The 17,503-nt window shown below is 36.9% G+C and overlaps 2 protein-coding genes across 2 annotated transcripts; both read left to right on the forward strand.

Moving 5' to 3' along the window:
* The first annotated feature begins 878 nt into the window (after positions 1-878).
* Positions 879-2,744, forward strand: LOC107607822 (uncharacterized). The gene is made up of 3 exons (XM_016309723.2): positions 879-1,491; positions 1,572-2,091; positions 2,234-2,744. The coding sequence occupies exons 1-3, from the start codon at positions 954-956 to the stop codon at positions 2,742-2,744; spliced, it is 1,569 nt and encodes a 522-aa protein (XP_016165209.2). The 5' UTR covers positions 879-953.
* A 210-nt stretch (positions 2,745-2,954) lies between these two features.
* On the forward strand, positions 2,955-3,383 carry LOC148554274 (uncharacterized). Its single transcript, XM_088495066.1, has one exon. The coding sequence runs from the start codon at positions 2,955-2,957 to the stop codon at positions 3,381-3,383; it is 429 nt and encodes a 142-aa protein (XP_088351192.1).
* The last annotated feature ends 14,120 nt before the right edge of the window (positions 3,384-17,503 follow it).

The following is a 17,503-nucleotide window of genomic DNA, read 5'->3' on the forward strand; positions in this document are numbered from 1 at the left end:
ATTGTTTTTAAACAACCAACTAAATATTAGCACTTTAATTATGTGTCACTAAATATGGTTCTATGTTGTTCGCAAACATAAATATACAGAAAAAAATATTAAATATTTAAACATTTGTTTTTATACTTGAAACTTTTAATCAATTAAAATGATGAAATGTAATATTTTAATTTGCATAAAAACCATTAGTTAAAATTTCATTATCCTATCCTATAGCCTAGTCGTCTTGATAGAAAAAGAAAATTAGACCACAATAAATGTACACCAACACCTACAAATAGGAGTACGGTTGTTTAGTGGATAAGGTCAAAATACGCGACTGCCACTTCATTTTGTTATCAGAGCTTTGAAAAGGTCAAAACAAACCACTGTTCATGCCGGCACTTTGGCCTTTGTCATTAAAATATCCAAGGAATTAAAAAAGGTGCGAGTAATTTTGTGACTTCCCTTGATAAATTCAATTTTATTATTTGACCTTGTGTATTACCGGCAAAATAATTTGGTTATAGGTCTAAATTTGGTGTTTGAGATTAAAATGGTGCTGTGTGTGTATTTGTAAATTGGTGGGTGTCAGAATGCACTTTCAACATGCGGCGGGACATGTTGCATGAGACTGCAATACATGGGGGCGTGCTGAGTCAGTATATGGGTGAGCGTAAATATTACTTGGCGAAGTCTGGTTGCACGAGACTGCAACACATGGAGGGCGTGCTGAGTCAGCACCGGGGGGGAGAGAGAGGGGGCGTGTTACACGTGTCGAAGGCTGGTTGGTGATGCAACACGGGGATGAGCGTGCTGAGTGCTTCATCTATATAAGGCAAAGTCCGGTACCATTTTCATTGCGAGAAATAGTGTTCTTTGAGTGTGTTGCTAGTGTAATGGAGGGTACCGCAAACGTGATAGTATATCGCAACGGTGAAATTATATGAAATACTCATAAGAGAGTGAGGTTTATGTGTCAGAATCCGTTTTCGTTTGTGGTTCCATGCACTATGACGTTCATCGAGCTTCAAAATGGTCTCTGTCAAAGCATGGAGAACAGTATATTGAGGAGAGTGAGCAGTATATTGTACCGGAATCTGGTTATAGTTTTTGGTGGTCTAATACAGTTTGATATCATGCCGATAATTGACGAAGAGAGTATACAGAATATGTTCCAAATTCACTGGCAGACTCAGATGCGACAGCCACAGATTGAGCTGTATGTTGTGTTTGAAGACGTAGAGGTAGATGAGATTCAAAATGATTTAGATATAGAGGATGATAGAGCTGCAGTGTACGAAGGAATGAACAGTGACAGCGAAGAGGACTTCGAAGCCACTTATGAAGCTGGCGATGAAGACGAGGATGGTGATGTGGGAGTTGAAGCAGCAGCGGAGAATGTGGTAGTTTACCCCGCAGTCAGTCAACCGATGAACGTCCCACCTTTTATGCGTAATTTGGATCTTGACACCATGAATGCACCGGAATTCCCGGAATATGCAAACATAGGTACGTGATGAGTGAATAATATGTTTTTGTAAATTTATATTTCGGATGGATCAATGAATGGTGATTTCTGCTTTTTATATGTGTTGCTGATCCTGAGGACGGAGAGTTCAGGATAGGAATGGAGTATAGTTCTAGAAAGTCTGTCGTCGCAGCAATCAAAAGTTACACTATCTCTAGAGGAGTCGACTACAATGTTTATGAGCCTGAACCATTGACGTTCTATGTAAAATGTAAGACGTATGGGAATGGGTGCAACTGGCTTATCCGAACCAGCTTGATACGGAAAAAAGGTTGTTGGGAGATATGGAGATACAACGGTAGGCACACATGCACCATAGGAACAATTTCACAGGATCATTCCAAGTTAGATTCGGAGACAGTTGCTGAGGCTATAAGGCCATTGGTTGAGAGTGACTCGTCCATCAAGGTCAAATTTAAAATTGCGGAAGTCCAGTCAAGGTTCAACTACACCATCAGTTACCAAAAGGCTTGGTTGACAAAGCAGAAGTCTATAGCCAAAGTTTTCGGTGGTTGGAAGGATTCTTACCAAGCTTTGCCATGGTGGCACTCGATCGTGACTCAGAAGATGCCTGATCAATTGTCCAAATAGAAACACGACCACTGTACAACGGGACTGAGGAGGCGAATGGTGTCAGAATACTTCACCGTGTATTTTGGAGTTTCAATCCATGCATTAGGGCGTTCAATAATTGCAAGCCTCTAGTTCAAGTTGACTGTACAGAAAATACAAAGGTACACCTCTAGTTGCTGTTGCACAAGATGGGAACCAGAACATTGTGCCTATCGCCTTTGTCCTGCTAGAGGGCGAAACAACTGATGCGTGGCACTTCTTTCTAAGGAATCTACGAAGGCATGTTGTTAAAAAAGACGGTGTGGGTATGATCTCAGACCGGCATGAGTCAATCCGAGCAGTAGTAAATCGTTTCGGTAGTAATTGGCAACCTCCGAGAGCATGTTGGATGTTTTGTATAAGGCACATCGATAGCAACTTCTTAAGGACATTCAAAATACCGCACTTGCAAAAACTTGTTGTCAACATAGGGTATTCAAGGACAGTGGAGGAGTACAACATCAACTATAAGAGGTTGGAAGAGCGAGGCGAGGCATATGCCCGGTGGTGCGATGCCATTGGACTTAGACACTGGGTATTGGCATTTGATGAGGGTCATCGATGGGGCCATATGACGACGAACCTTGTGGAGTGCATTAATTCAGTTTTGAAGGGTGCCTGAAACCTTCCTGTGTTGGCGCTCGTCCGAGCAATGTATTATCGGTTAAACAAACTTTTTACGCGGAAGAGTGCCTAGACTCACGAACGCAAGCGTGCTGGATTTACTTACTTTGTATTTGCACAACAGCAGATAGAACCAAACATGTAACGTGCTGGGAATATAGTTGTGCACCGGTTTGATAAACGAAACGAGGTGTTTGAGGTGCGTGAAATGCCTAATGGAAAGGTGTTGGTAGTTGATCTTCCGCGACGGACGTGTGACTGTGGGCACTTTCAGGTGGAACGACTACCATGTCGACATGTTATTGCTTGTTGTGCAAACCAGCGACTCGATTGGCAGCTGTATGTGCATGATGTGCACAGGATGACAGAGGTTCGTAAGGTCTACAGATTTGAGTTTGTACCATTAGGCGATGCAAAGACATGGCTTGCTTATCAGGGACCCACATTGGTCACTAATCCCGCCTTGAGGAGAACATTGAAAGATCGTCCCAAATTGACCCGATACCTGAATGAAATGGACTCACGCAATATGCATGGTCCTCGGATATGCCGTCTCTATGGTAGACAGGGTCATAGTCGGAGTCGATGTCCTCAGCATGCTGGACTGAGTGGTGCTGGTGACGATAGTGGTCCCTAGATCTTTTCTGGCCTTTGTGTTTGTATGTTTGGCTTGTTTTATCCATTAATATTTTTCTAGTTTGTCGTGTTTGTATTTTTAAATTTGGCTTTATCCATTAATGTTTTTCTCGTTCATCGTATTTGTATTGTTAGGTTAATATTACCATCTAATGCCTTTGTGAGGTAAACATACAAAAGATTAACGAAGAATTATATTTACTTAATTCTGAGACCATATTTTGAATTTCGATTAGGTAAACATACAACAGATTAACTAAGAGTTACATTCAGTTAATTCTAAAATAATAATGAATTCTAAAAACATACACAGGATTAACTAACAGTTACATTCACTTCTTTCGAGTCAACCAGTTCAGTCCCTTACCCATCATGCCCTGACCGAACCGCGACGGAATAAACCTATCAAGTGGATTTCGTTCCCTCCATAGGTCATACGGATGACCCCGGACTGAGTCATCAATAGCCGAAAAAGCCGACCCACCTGCCTTTGCCTGAGTGGCGGACCCACCTGCCTCTGTAGGTGCAGATGCACTGAGGTTGAACTCATCAACAACCTCAAAGGCCACATGCGGCTTGATGAATCCACTATCACAGGACGCCCGCCCTGAGGTGTGATCAGAACAAGGACCCCGCATACCAGTGGCCATATCTACTGATGCCCGATGTGGATCATCTACCTCTACTAGTGAAGGCATAGTGGTAAGAGCTGGACAGCCACCCAAACCAGCGTTGACCCATTGCTGTATTTGCTGAACTCTATGACCATCTACGGGAATCTTCCATGGGACCGACGGAAAGTCAAACCATTTCTGTTCGGGTGGAATGTACAGTACAGGATGAGAGTGTTGGCTGGACTGAACTTGCTGGCTATGCTGAGAATGCCGGCTGGATTGACCCTGCTAAGAGTGCCGACTTTGCTGATGGTGCCCGCTATGCTGACTACGCCGACTGTGATGACTGTGGTATATAATAAGGAAACGGCTCAAACACTGCATACTGAGGTGGTCCCTGAGGTGCTGGCTGTGGTGCTGGTGGCTGTGGGACTGGTGGCTGGTATGGATGTTGAGGAACGTGCTCTGACAATCTCAGCAGATGTCCGTACGAACCCACGTACCAATCTCGGTACTCCACCAACGATCTAAAGTCCCAAGTCGGAAGGGGGTGTAGATCCCGCAACCAAGTGTTATGGCGGTTGCCCCATTCCTCTATCCATCCCCCATGTAAAACTGTCCAGTCATAAAGCTGCACTCCACAAAGAGTGATGCAATACTCTCTTAGTGAAATTTCTCTTGCTACCGCCGGGGGAGGGTTGTGCATACCCAAACTGACGCATCACTCGGTTCGCAGGGTGCCATTCAACACACTCGAATGACAATAATGGAGTAATGATGTCACACACCTCAAGGCGTCCATGTAACTCGTCGGGTATGATCAATCCTTCGTACGACCGTCACACAAATTTCCAAATAACATTAGAATATTAGAACCCTAATATTAATGTTTTGATACGATAATCACACGAACCATAAATATTTACCTCGTCCATGTTGTCTCTCTCCTGCCTAAATACCTCTACGGTCTTCGATAACTAAGCTTTACTCCGATACGAATGATTTCACCTGAAACATGGTTCATTGAAAAAATTAAAAAATATATACCTTCAATCAAATATGCATTCTCAATATAATGCAGGACTAGAAGAGGAATTGTTACCTCATGGCAACTGGTATCTCAGCCGGTAGAAGGGACTGTCTGGGTACGGGCGCAATACACGGCAGTTGCTCCCATGCCTAAATAAATAAAAAATTAAGAGGGCCATCCATCTCCTTAGTATCATATCGTGATGCATGACATAATGCTCTGTAAAGATGCGCGAGACATGCTGACCCCCCAACTATAAGTATTGATCAACTCGAAATCGCGAAGCAACGGTAGATACTTCGCACGGGCATATGTGGTCGACTTATCTGTGAACAGGGTCAAAACCAACAAACAAAAAATCTGGCATCTGACATATCTCTTAATAGACTCCTCGCTATCTAATGGCTCTACGTCTTTAATAATCTGAACCCAACCCAACTTTATATAAGATTTCGAAGAACTACTGACAGCCAGTTCGCGACCGAATATCGCGATGCTCTGACTTTGTAGGAAGTCGCTTCTACTATCTGTCCATCCGCTCACAGGCTCTCCATCAATGGGTAAGCCAAATATATGAGTGACATCTTCCAGTGTCATAGTAACCTCACCCACTGGCAATTCAAACGAATGAGTTTCTGGCCTCCACCTTTCCACCAAAGCAGCTAATAAGGGGGTAAAATCCTCTTATCAACCCAATCCAAAAAATGTGGTAGAATCCCGTTGAGCGTAAGTAATTTTCGACCATCGGATTCCACGTCAGCGGCGGATCCAATTTACGAACCATCAAATTCCTGTTTGGCTGGTTCAACAAAAACATATTTATTCACTAAATATTAGTTTAAATAAATAAAAATTATTAAAAAATATTTATAATTATAATTTACATCAATATAAAATATTATTATTTCTATTCATCCACAAAAAATATTTACTTATTTAAATATTATACATAAATATAATTAGTACAAATAATATTTATTTTCGAAAATACATAAATATCAATAATAATATTTATATTAAAAAATACACTAATATAAATAACATTTATATCCGAAAAACAATTCAAATAATATTAAAATTTATATAAAACAAAATATATAATTATATTAGACAACCAAAAATATTATTCATAAATATTATTAAAAAAATAATACTAAAATAATAATATTATATTTTCATATAATACTAACAACAACAAAAAATTAAAAAAATATTAATTTAAATACATAAAATAATAAAATTTATGAACTTACATAAACTGGATGATCCAAATAATTGATGATATGTTTTTCGGGTGTCGTATAATTACGTACCATTTTTAATCAGTACAAATTAATAATATTTTTTATATAATTTTTTTTTCAAACAACTCTAACTCTAATACTCTTATTCAGCCTCTCAACTTCTTCTCTCACGATAAAATTGTGAACCATTCAACAACAACACAAAAAAAACTTAACTCTAACACTGTTCTTCAGCCTCTCAACTTCTCTCACGATAACATTCATGCATGACAACTGGTCCCAGAAGCTCAATTTATAGAGCTTCTTTGAACGTTGCTGATTAGCGGAGTGGGGGGCTGTCCCCTGTATGTAGACCACTTGCAACACTCCTCCCGTGTTGCTCCAGACTCCTCGAAAAAGAGCGAAGACTCTGCTACACTGCCAAGATTCAGAGGCAACACGCCCCTTGCGTGTTGCCAGGCCCTCCTGCACTGTCAAGATTCGCAGGCAACACGCCCCCTGCATGTTGCCAGGTCTGTGCCACCCGTCCTTCCAAGTCACGTCACCAAGCCCCCATGCATGTTTCCAGTATCTGCCACGCCTCTGAGGCCCTGTCAACACTCCCCTAATATTTGGCCAATACACCAATGTAACTTCCATAAAGAAAATAATATCTGTGTAATACCATGTGAAAACGTTAAAATAGTGCATTTAATTGTATATTTTTTATTATAATTTTTTTCTAATTTACTAATATTTGTAAAGTTATGGGAAAAGGGCAAATAAGTCTTTTACTCATGGACTTTTTTGAAAAATACAAAACGATTCCTGACCATTCAAAATACCATACATATGAGTCCTTCCATTCAATCTGTCCTCTAATGTCAAACGGACAAGGCTGATGTGGCGTCCATGTGTCCATAACCAAGTGATGTATTCGTTACGGTGTCAATGTGTGATGTAGACAAAAGTTGGGAGGACAAGTAGGTCCTTGTGCTCCTGAAACAATGACGTTTTGGGAGGTGCCCTAACTCTTCAAATTGGTTCCAGACGCCATCGCAGCTGTGTAGTTAGGGCTCTGTGCTATGGCCAGTGAAGGAGGTTCTTTGAGCACGCAACGAGTCCAATTGCCGTTTCACATTTGTTGCGTGGAAGGTGGAGACGAGAAGGACGACATTATTCCGATGTGCAAATGTAGAGTATATGCTATATTGTACAAGTTCAGGACACCAAATAATCCCAACCGGTTGTTTCTTGAGTGCCCCTTCTTCAAGGTAACATGGTTTTGTGAAGCTTGAAGCAGATTCATGTGTTTAATTGAATTTTGATTTTATTTTTGATATTGCAGTTGAAAAATCCATCCCACTGCAAGTTCTTTGTCTGACTTGATGATCATGTTGTAAAAATTGGGGATACAAAGAAGTTAATTTGTGACAATGAGGTTGATGACCTAGAACAATAGTTATGCAAGAAAAAAGTATAAGTTGGACAAGAAGCTTGCTTATCTAGAGAGAGAAAAAAAAACTAATCTGTTGGTTATTCTTGTGTGTTTGTTAGTAACTTTGTGCTGCTGTTGTTGTTATTAAGTGTTGAAAAATAGATAACCAAAGATGTTGTGCATTGTTGTTATGATGAACTATAACTGAAGTTGACAGAATGTAGTTATGTTTATCTTTTAATGAATGATAATATTTTGTTACTGTAATATTATGTGTTTGACGGGTAGAAAAATGCCGGTTAAAAAATTTTAGTAAAAATCGCATTGTGAGTACAGTCTTAACCGACAAAATTTTCACTATCAATTTAAAAGATGTCACAATTAAGAATAAATAACTGGGAGTAGGATTCCCATGTCGTTTTCTAAAGAGTTGACACAGCAGTGCAATTTATTGGTCAGAAATTTTCTGAGAAACTTTTGAAGGTTGAGAACGAAAAAATAAATAATTAAAAATCAAAGCAGTGAATGATAGCAAGAGATGTTATGTATTTGAAATAAAAGGCCTTGGCTGAGAGAAGATTAATTGGAGTTTCTATCCTTGTTGACTTTTCCAAGTATAATAGTAAAAGATTGTTGCTTCCACTTAGTTATCCTCTTGTAGTTGCGAAGGAAGGTCAAGTGGGTAACACTAACTCTGATTCACAAGTCCTAATCCCTTCCTAGGAAAGGATTAGAGTTAGTGAAAAGTGAGATAGCCAGCAATCCCCAATTACAAATTAATACTTGAGTTTTCCAACTCAAGGGGTTCCAATTAATCAACTCCCAAACCAAGTTGAGAGTTTTAAATCATAACATGAATGCCATTTTTCAACAACATGGAATAAGAATAAATAAGAGACATGGTAATTAAAATAAATTAATAAAAGAAAATTTTGAAGCTGATAATTAATTGAAGGAAATCAAACAAGAAATGGAATTAAATGTAAAAATTGTTCATTACTTTAATAAATCCCAAAATTAACAATATCCATATATGACCACAGCAAATTAATTAGAAAACAAAAGAGTAGAGTAATAGAAAAGCAAACTATAACGATGAAGGTTTCAATCGAAGGTAGTAACTCTCTCAATATCCGAACCAAAAGCACAAAACTTAAGAAATCTAAGAACCCTAGACGAAGTAGTGTTTTCTCTCTAGAATTCAAAACTAAAAACTAAACTAAGTGAATATGAATGTGTGTTGAGTCTCTGCTTATCCCCTGGCTCTAGTCTGTATTTTTGGGCCAAAAACTGGGTCCAAAACAGCCCAGAAATCGCCCCCAGCGTCTTCTGTAATTGCAGCACGTGACGCACGTCACGCGTACGTGTCAGTCACGCATACGCGTCGATGGTCTTCTGCGCTTGTCACGCGTACGCGTCGCTGTATGATACGCCAATGCACGTGCACGCATCGGCCATGCGTGCGCGTCGATTCTCGCTGCTCAGCTCCTTAGTTTCTTGTGTTTCTTCTACTTTTGCATGCTTCCTTTCCATCCTCTAAGCCGTTCCTGCCCTATAAAGCCTGAAAAATACTTAACACACAGATCACGACATCGAATGGTATAAAGAGAAATTAAAAATTGATAATTTAAAGGCTTAGGAAGCAAGTTTTAATCATGGAACAAAATTAGGAAGGATTTGTGAAACCATGCAGTTTGTATGAATAAGTGTGCGAAGAACTGATGAAAACCACTCAATTTAGCATAAGATAAACCATAAAATAGTGGTTTATCAGTGTTTAAATGGCAATATATAATATCTTATTGATGGTCTAACTATGTGAAATTTATTAAATAATTTGGTTCATTAAACATTGAAACTATAAGATAAGTTTGAAGGATTACAATCCTAATAAAATAACATAACTATTCTCACAGTAAGTCACCAACTGAGAACAAAAAATTTGCCAAAAAAAATACTAGAATGCATAACGCATAAAAAAAAGGCTTAATCTCAAGTTTCACATCCACTACAACTGACTTTCTAAAATAACTACATCATTTCTTAGAATTGTTTACTCCTGAGGTGGGGATGAACTTAAACATTGTAACATCATACCACACAAAGTCTTATGCTTAAGTCATAAAATTGAGGTGGTAAGGTATTACGACCTCTAAAAGTAAATATATATATATATATAATAATAATAATAATTGAAAGAAATTTTATAACGAGGAGCCTTTGAAAGGAAGTCTAAAACAAAAGTCGTAACGCTCACGTCAACGAAGAACTTGTATACAAAGAAACGTAAGATATATATATATATATATATATATGAATAATAAAAAGAGAGTGTCAAAGATACAAATATTCAAGCTCCAGGCCCAACTTACTAAGCCAAGGTTGGTAGGAGAATATTTACATAAATATATACAAAATAAACCCAAAAGGCCCAAAAGACAGCTTGCAGAATCTGTTTCTCCAGATCAACCTCTAAGAGGGACATAACTTAATCTATGCAATGGAGATATAACATATCTACATTTATATATCAAAACAAAATAGGAACCCATAAGGCAAAAGTCTTTGCTTCAGAAACTTCCAGAATGCCTCAGCGAGGTGCCTCACGTTCTGCATCTGAAAACCACAAATATTGTATGGGGTGAGAAACAGAGTTTCTCAGCATGGTAATGGTACCCATATAACTAACATAAAATGTTCCGGGAAAGCCAGAGGCGATCCTAGAACTTCGATATTCAGATTATAAAACTTAAAGATAAAGCTGAAAACGATAAACAGGGTGGTTTTCTAAGGTTCTTCAATTTAACCAAACTCTAACTAAAACTCTCGACTTTTCTCCTCCCTCCACAATCCTCCAAAACACCAGTAGAACCACACAGACAAACAAGATACAGACAAAACAAACACAAGTAGAATACAATTACAGTAGGTAACAAATTTAACAAGTAGGTATAATAATCACATAGGCAAGCCCAATTAATGCACAATCAAACAAAATACACATAAGCATATGATGTATGCCTGCCCTATAGCTGATGATATCATGGTCAGTTATATAGCCAACCCGACACGTCCTGGTAGCTAACCTTGGACAGAAACACCCATTGCGGAGCAAGTGGGTTTGAGCTACAACCCCCTTGCTACTACCCGCTTAACCCAGAGCTAATGATATAACCACTACTACGGCTACTACCCAGGCGGGTGTTTAAAAGCTCAACCTGGAGCAAGTGGAATAATCCACTACTGCTGCTACTACCCAGGCATCACAAACACTGACCTAGAGCAAGTGTGACGAACCACAATCCTTGCTACTGCCCATGTATCTCCAACATACATTCATTCATCTAATAATCAATCATCATTATTATCAAAACTCAAACATTGACCCGGAGCAAACAGGACGAACCACAATCCTTGCTACTGCCCAAGTTTCACATTCAAAAATTTATTATCATTTCAATTATTTCATATTCATTCAAAATTCCATAATTTAAACTCAGTTTTCATAATTCTTCTCCCTCATCTCATACCCGAAGCAAGTGGACAATGCTACTGCCTATTACCCACTCGCATATATCTCAATTTGTGTCTCATTCATCACTTATAATACTTAATACCGCCCCAACTTAATCATGCCTTTCTCAAGTCTCCTTCCATTCCAATTCTAACTTCCCTAATATACTTATTCCTATTCCGTAACCCATGCCTAGCTATCGGACCTTCAACAGAGTTATTAGAGGTTTGGAAAAATTAGAGAAATGGTCAATAATTCAAAAATAGTGAATTTCTATCAAAATAGTAGTTTCAGGTGTTTGTAGGCTTGCTGGGAAGGTCAAACAGTAAAAAATTAGAGTTTTATGTGAAAAACAGGATTTGTGCGTACGTATAGCTTCTGTGCGTATGCATACAACAGAGCGTCCTTCCCAACCTGTGCGTACGCACACACACCAAAATTTCTGTAACTTTGAAAATTCCATTTTCTGCACCCGTTTTTCCGATGTCCATAACTTTCTCTACAACAAATTTTGTTTTTCTCAAATTTTGTACCATTTTAAAGCTACTGAAAATATCTTTAATTTGAGATATATTTTGTTCAAATCCAAAATTCGAGACTCAAGTTATGGACCGCCAAACTTCATTAAAATCACATTTTTACCAAAAGCTAAATTCTCAATTTTTCCCAAACTTTTCCAATCCAAAACCTTTTTAACTTACCCAACCTTACCACATCAACACCAAACTACGCAATCTATGCTTCCAACGTACTAAATCACTCCACAACACTCCAAATCTACAATTAAACTCAATTCATACATTAATTCATACCCAAACAACATCTTACATAATTATCAACATATATCATTAATCACTCAAAAATCATTATTTCATTAACAACAAACTCATTCATATTACTAATTATTAACCTCATAAATGCCAACAATTATCAATCTCAATAACACCAACATTTCAATCCTATCTTACGGTTATCTAACCTAAGTTTTCACCACACATTATATTTTAGTTACGAAAAACTAAAACCATACCTTGGCCGATTCTCCAATAAACCCGAAACACCTCAAGCGTTCATCGTTAACAAATATCCACAGCCCCAAAGTTCAAGCAAGCTCAAGCTTCCAACTTTGCCAATTCGACTCCAATATCACCAAATTGTTTCCAAATACATAATTCAATCTAGATTTTCATACAGCAACACTAGAATTACCTTAGGATTCACAAATTTAGTAATTTGACAAGGATCAAACGTTTCTTACCTTGCCAACGGAAGTTTGGAACAAGATCCGGCAAGCCCACAAGGTTAATTTGATCCTAAGGCACCAAAATCACATAATTCTTCAAAATAAATCCTCAAATTTTCGAAATTAGGAGGGAGTGGCTGAGAAGAAAATACTTAGGTACTTACCAAATTATTCTATAAGCTTTGTAGAGCTCGACGTGGTGAACGTGTGACCGCAAACGGTGCGGCGATCAGAGCTCCGCATTGAAAGTTACAAGGATTTAAAGTTGAATTGAAATTGGAACCTAGGGTTTGCTGCCTCCAATCTCTCTTTCAGTGTGTGTGCATAATGAGAGAAGAAGATGCTGATGATGGATTTTATATAATGGGCCTTGGGCCTGATTTGGGCTCGGTTCAATCAGTTCGGCCTGTTCGGTCCAATCTTAGGCCAAATTCTTTAAAATTAATGTCAAAATTTATATTTTAATTAATCATATCTCATTAAACTATAAAATTCTCTTTTTTTAATTTTTTTGGATTAATAATTAATTTATTAACTAATTATTTACTAATTTTGCGGGTTTTACAAACATCCTTTGAATTCCAGTGCTTGTTGCAACCAAAGTCTCCTCAAATGGTCCTTCACTAACTCTTGCAGTTGGTTGCTGTGATGCTTGAACATGTTGTTCGCCAACAGTCTTTCTCTTAATTGGTTGTTTTGGTCTCAAAGTACTGTTGAATGGCCTTGCTGAAACTTGTGCTGGAGGTTTGAATGGTACTTGACCTTGCCTTACAGGGACTGCAGAAACAAGCACAGATGGAGACACTTGTTTCCTTTTTTCTTTGGCAACTCTAACACTTCTGCCCCCCTCATCATCTTCACCACTATCACTCCCACTTTCATAATTAGGAGGTGGTGGTTTATACAATTCATCTTACTCACTGTCATCACTATCATGATCAATAGATGAGTCATCCAATATTTTGAACTCACTTGGATCGATTTCTTCCTCAACCTGATCATTTTTCTCACAAGTACCATTTGCGATCTGAGGTTGATTAACAGGATGATAAAAAAAATGTAAAATTCATTAGTGTCTTTGTTCCTCAACTTAGCCTGTCGTATTTGGTTGATCCCTACACCCCCCTCAGTACATGCAACCCTAACTCTATATCCGTGCTTTTCGGATCATATTAGTAAACCTCCTTATACGATTAATATCCTAGTCCTTTGAATAGCGTGATTAAATCTCTAAAATTGACAAAATTCAAGTCCATGGGTAAAAATCTCTCAACTTGACCATGAAGATAGACTAACTCACTAGTAGGTACCCTTAAAAAGTAGCCCCATGGTGGAACACGAAAACACCAAATACATCACCATCTGCAATATTTTTCAATACACATCACAACACAAAACTATACATTATTAACAACGATCCAAAACCTCACTAAATATCACCCTAAACCTGACTAACCCTACAACTAATTAGCTACTACCCTCACTTACAGTCCCTATAAATTCCATCCTACGTCATGTATAAAAAATTAAAGGCAGAAGCACAACAAGTTTCAACAATAATGTACTTACTACTCTTCACAACGGACGCAGCTACAACAGCGAAGCTTCACTGGAACTGCTTCACAGAACACGAGCTGCAACAAGATCGAGATGAAGTGTTGTATTTTTTGGAGGGAAAACGTCAGTGCTAGGGCTTTCTGTAATTGTCTATGATTCATATGGGCATCCTTGGCATATCTGATATGAAGTATTGAACAATGTTTTGCGAAACATCGTCGTGTTAGTACATAAGGACTAATATGTCCCATAACTTTCTATAACGGACCACGTCAACCCCATTCACAATATCTTGGCGACATGTACTCACCCCCACGCCACATAAACGTCACCTAATCTGAATTCGTAACATTTGGTCAAGCAGATTGAACGGAAGGACCCATAAGTACAGTGTTTTGAATGGTCAGGAATCGTTTTGTATTTTCCAATTTTGAGGGAGTAAAATGTCAACGAATAAAAAGCTCAGGGACCTATTTGTCCTTTTCCTAAAGTTATTTAACTTTTATATCGGTTTACACTAGGGTATCCATCAGACCAAAAGTACAATGACTAATCTCTCGAGTGCTGCAGAGGTACAAAGTGGACGACCCTCCCAAACAAACAAGTTCCATTCTCATCCTCTAATGAGTATCGAACTCAGAAAATAACTTTTATAAGTAATTAGTTATTGTATACTGTTAGCACAAAAATTTGACATTACAGATAATTTGACCATGATCGTTTGACCTAAAAGTGAGTTCGTCATATGTAAGTCGAAGTATTATAGCATGTGGGTTGTTCTATGAGAATGTAGGTTGAAGTATCATAACACATGGATTGTTCCAAAAGAGCGTTAGTACAAGAGTTCAACTTATTATAGAAAGTGAAAAGAAAATAATTAAAAGAAGGATTCGAATCGGTGACTTCTAAAATTTGAAATGAAATAATCACACGAAAGCTTTATTCAGAAGCACTTTATGAAATGTGGGGTTTGAACACTAAGGTAAGAGAAGACGTGGGACATCAAACTTGGGAGTCAAGATTTTTCATGGTCAATGCTGTGTCATGGCCTGAGAAATAGAAGGAAGCTAGATTATGGAAAGAGGAAAATACTCAGCAAATCTATTTTTGTGGTATATAAATAGAAGAAATGTAGAAGTGAAAAATGGACTTGAATTTAAATATTACACCATCACACAAAATTCTACAAAATCCAAAATTATACCGCAAAGGAGATTCATGGAGTGCAAGTATATGTGAGTGTTTGGGGTCAATTTTCTTTTATTCTTGATTTTTTCTTTTATTTTCAGTTTATTTTGTTTTATTGTTTTTTATTTTTTTTGGATATTTTAATTTCTTTTGTTCATTTATTTTAAAGTTCAATTTACTTGTTATTTCAATTATAGTTCTTATTTATTTCATTTCTTTTCCTTTGTGTTATTTATTTTGATTCTTTTCTTTTAAGAATTTTATTTCAAGTTTTTATTTCGCTTTATCTACTTTCTTGTTTTGTAATTTATCACAAATATTTTGATATACACAATTTCGATACCTACGCTAAGTAATTTTGAAATTAAAGTCACTCTTTTTTAGATGAGTTATATCTACTCTTCAAATTGAGATCTTGATATAAATTTGATTCGACATCCTTAGAAGTTACAAAAAATCAAATAAAACACATACTAGTTAAAATCTAAAATAACTTCGTGAGTATATATTATTTTGAGAAGAAAGAAAAAAAAACTTAAAAAGTAAAAATAATGAGGTTAACATGATATCTTAGAAAGAAATTTTAATAGAATAAAATACATTCTATTTATATATAAGAAAAAAAACCGTCGAATTAAAAGGTTTGTTTAATTTGGCAGGATGTCTTTGATATATGCTAAATCATAGCATCATAATTGAATCAAACCTTTATTCTTGGGACTTAAAAAAGAAAAAAGGAAGGAGAAAATAAGGAAAGTTTTTCTTTTAAAAGATGGCAATTATTTAAAGTTTAAAATCTCATGATAGACACCCAAATCACTCAGCATTCAGGAAGAGCAAGGGCTTCTCATAACACCACTAAAGATAGTCAAACTAATAATACATTGATTATGTTTATTTTATTTTGTTTTATTTGTAAGCACCGTAGCTCATCATTCAATTGAAGTAATAAATGGTACTCCCTCCTTTGTAAAATAATTAAGTTATGTTTGGTTGGAAGGAAAGAAATAGAAAGAAAAGAAAGAAAAGGAAAGAAATTGAGTGAATTTTTATTTTTTTTAGATGTGTTTGGATGAAAGAAAAATAAGAAGGAAAGAAATAATATAAAAAGACAATTTTATCCTTATGTTATAAAATATATTAAAAAAAGTAAAGGGATAATATTAGAAGTAGAGAAAGAGAATTAGTTTTCTCTCCATTTTCTTTCTATTGTTGGAGGGAAAGAAAATTGGTGAGTCTCACCAATATTTTTCTATCCCATTTTCTTTCTTCTCCCATTTCTCCCCTCAACCAAACAAAGGAAAATAACTATTTTCCTTCCAATTTCTTTTCCTTTCTTTTCCATCCTTCCATTTTCACCTCAAACAAACACACAAGTGTCAATTTCTTTTATCAAATTTTAAATATATATTAATTTTTCAATGAAACAAAAAAGTGAAAACAATACTTATTTTAAAACAGAGTCTGCAAATAAAAAAGGAGTCCCTATTTGAAGTAAAAATCCACATAAGCATCATATGTACGTAGATTGTGGTACCTCCTCCAATGAATTAGGCAAAGCTAGTTTGAGTGTGGGGGCATGTGCTAGGCACTAACTAGTTAGGGAATTCGTGCAAATCTTCTTCTTTATGATCTCTCTCTGTTTTTGTCAAACATGTGAATATGATGAACCGTAGATGCATTCACTTGTTCCAAAATCAGAAGTACTTTGGGGAAAAGGAGGAAAGGGAAGAAAGTATACTAAAAAAAATGAATTAAAGAAAAGGGAAGGAGAGTGGTAGTAGGCTAGTTAATAGTAGTGGGCATGAGATGAACAACGAATTGTGAATATGAAGTGTCTATGAAACATCCTAAAAGGCTTTAAATAAAGGTGATAAAAAACAAAGTAATAGTCACATGGGCAGAAATGGTGGGGACTGTTTCGGATTTGGTTGGCTTTCAAGTCATGCTCATATCATGCCCCAAAGTTGGGTATGGTTTTGCTTTATTTTCATTCAACGTTGCTCTTTCATCTATAGTCTCCCCCCAATTTCAACCCTACCTTCACAATTTAATGTTTTCACCAAAATAAACATTGTGATATATGTAGAAAAATTAAGTTGGAAATCTACTTTGCTATTACAAAAACACTTCTTTTTGTTTTTCCCTTCTTTTAATCATGGTAATATGATATTGCTAAACTACCTATTTGTATTTTAATCTATTGAATCAAGTAGTGAATAATTCATATCTAGCATTTCTGTTTAACACATTCAAAATTTTGGCATTCTCATTTATAAGGCCCACCAACAGAATAATTGTAATTTGCGAAAAA

The sequence above is a fragment of the Arachis ipaensis genome, chromosome B7 (assembly GCF_059453495.1).
Source record: "Arachis ipaensis isolate K30076 ecotype BB chromosome B7, ASM5945349v1, whole genome shotgun sequence".
NCBI classification, from domain to species: Eukaryota; Viridiplantae; Streptophyta; class Magnoliopsida; order Fabales; family Fabaceae; genus Arachis; species Arachis ipaensis.

Bases quoted from the DNA above. Each gene is read 5' to 3' on its own strand.
- LOC107607822 (XM_016309723.2), top strand. From the start codon at position 954: ATGTGTCAGAATCCGTTTTCGTTTGTGGTTCCATGCACTATGACGTTC. The intron at 1,492-1,571 runs GTACGTGATGAG...TGCTTTTTATAT, and splicing joins CCCGGAATATGCAAACATAG to GTGTTGCTGATCCTGAGGAC. The intron at 2,092-2,233 runs GTCCAAATAGAA...TTGACTGTACAG, and splicing joins CAGAAGATGCCTGATCAATT to AAAATACAAAGGTACACCTC.
- LOC148554274 (XM_088495066.1), top strand. From the start codon at position 2,955: ATGCCTAATGGAAAGGTGTTGGTAGTTGATCTTCCGCGACGGACGTGT.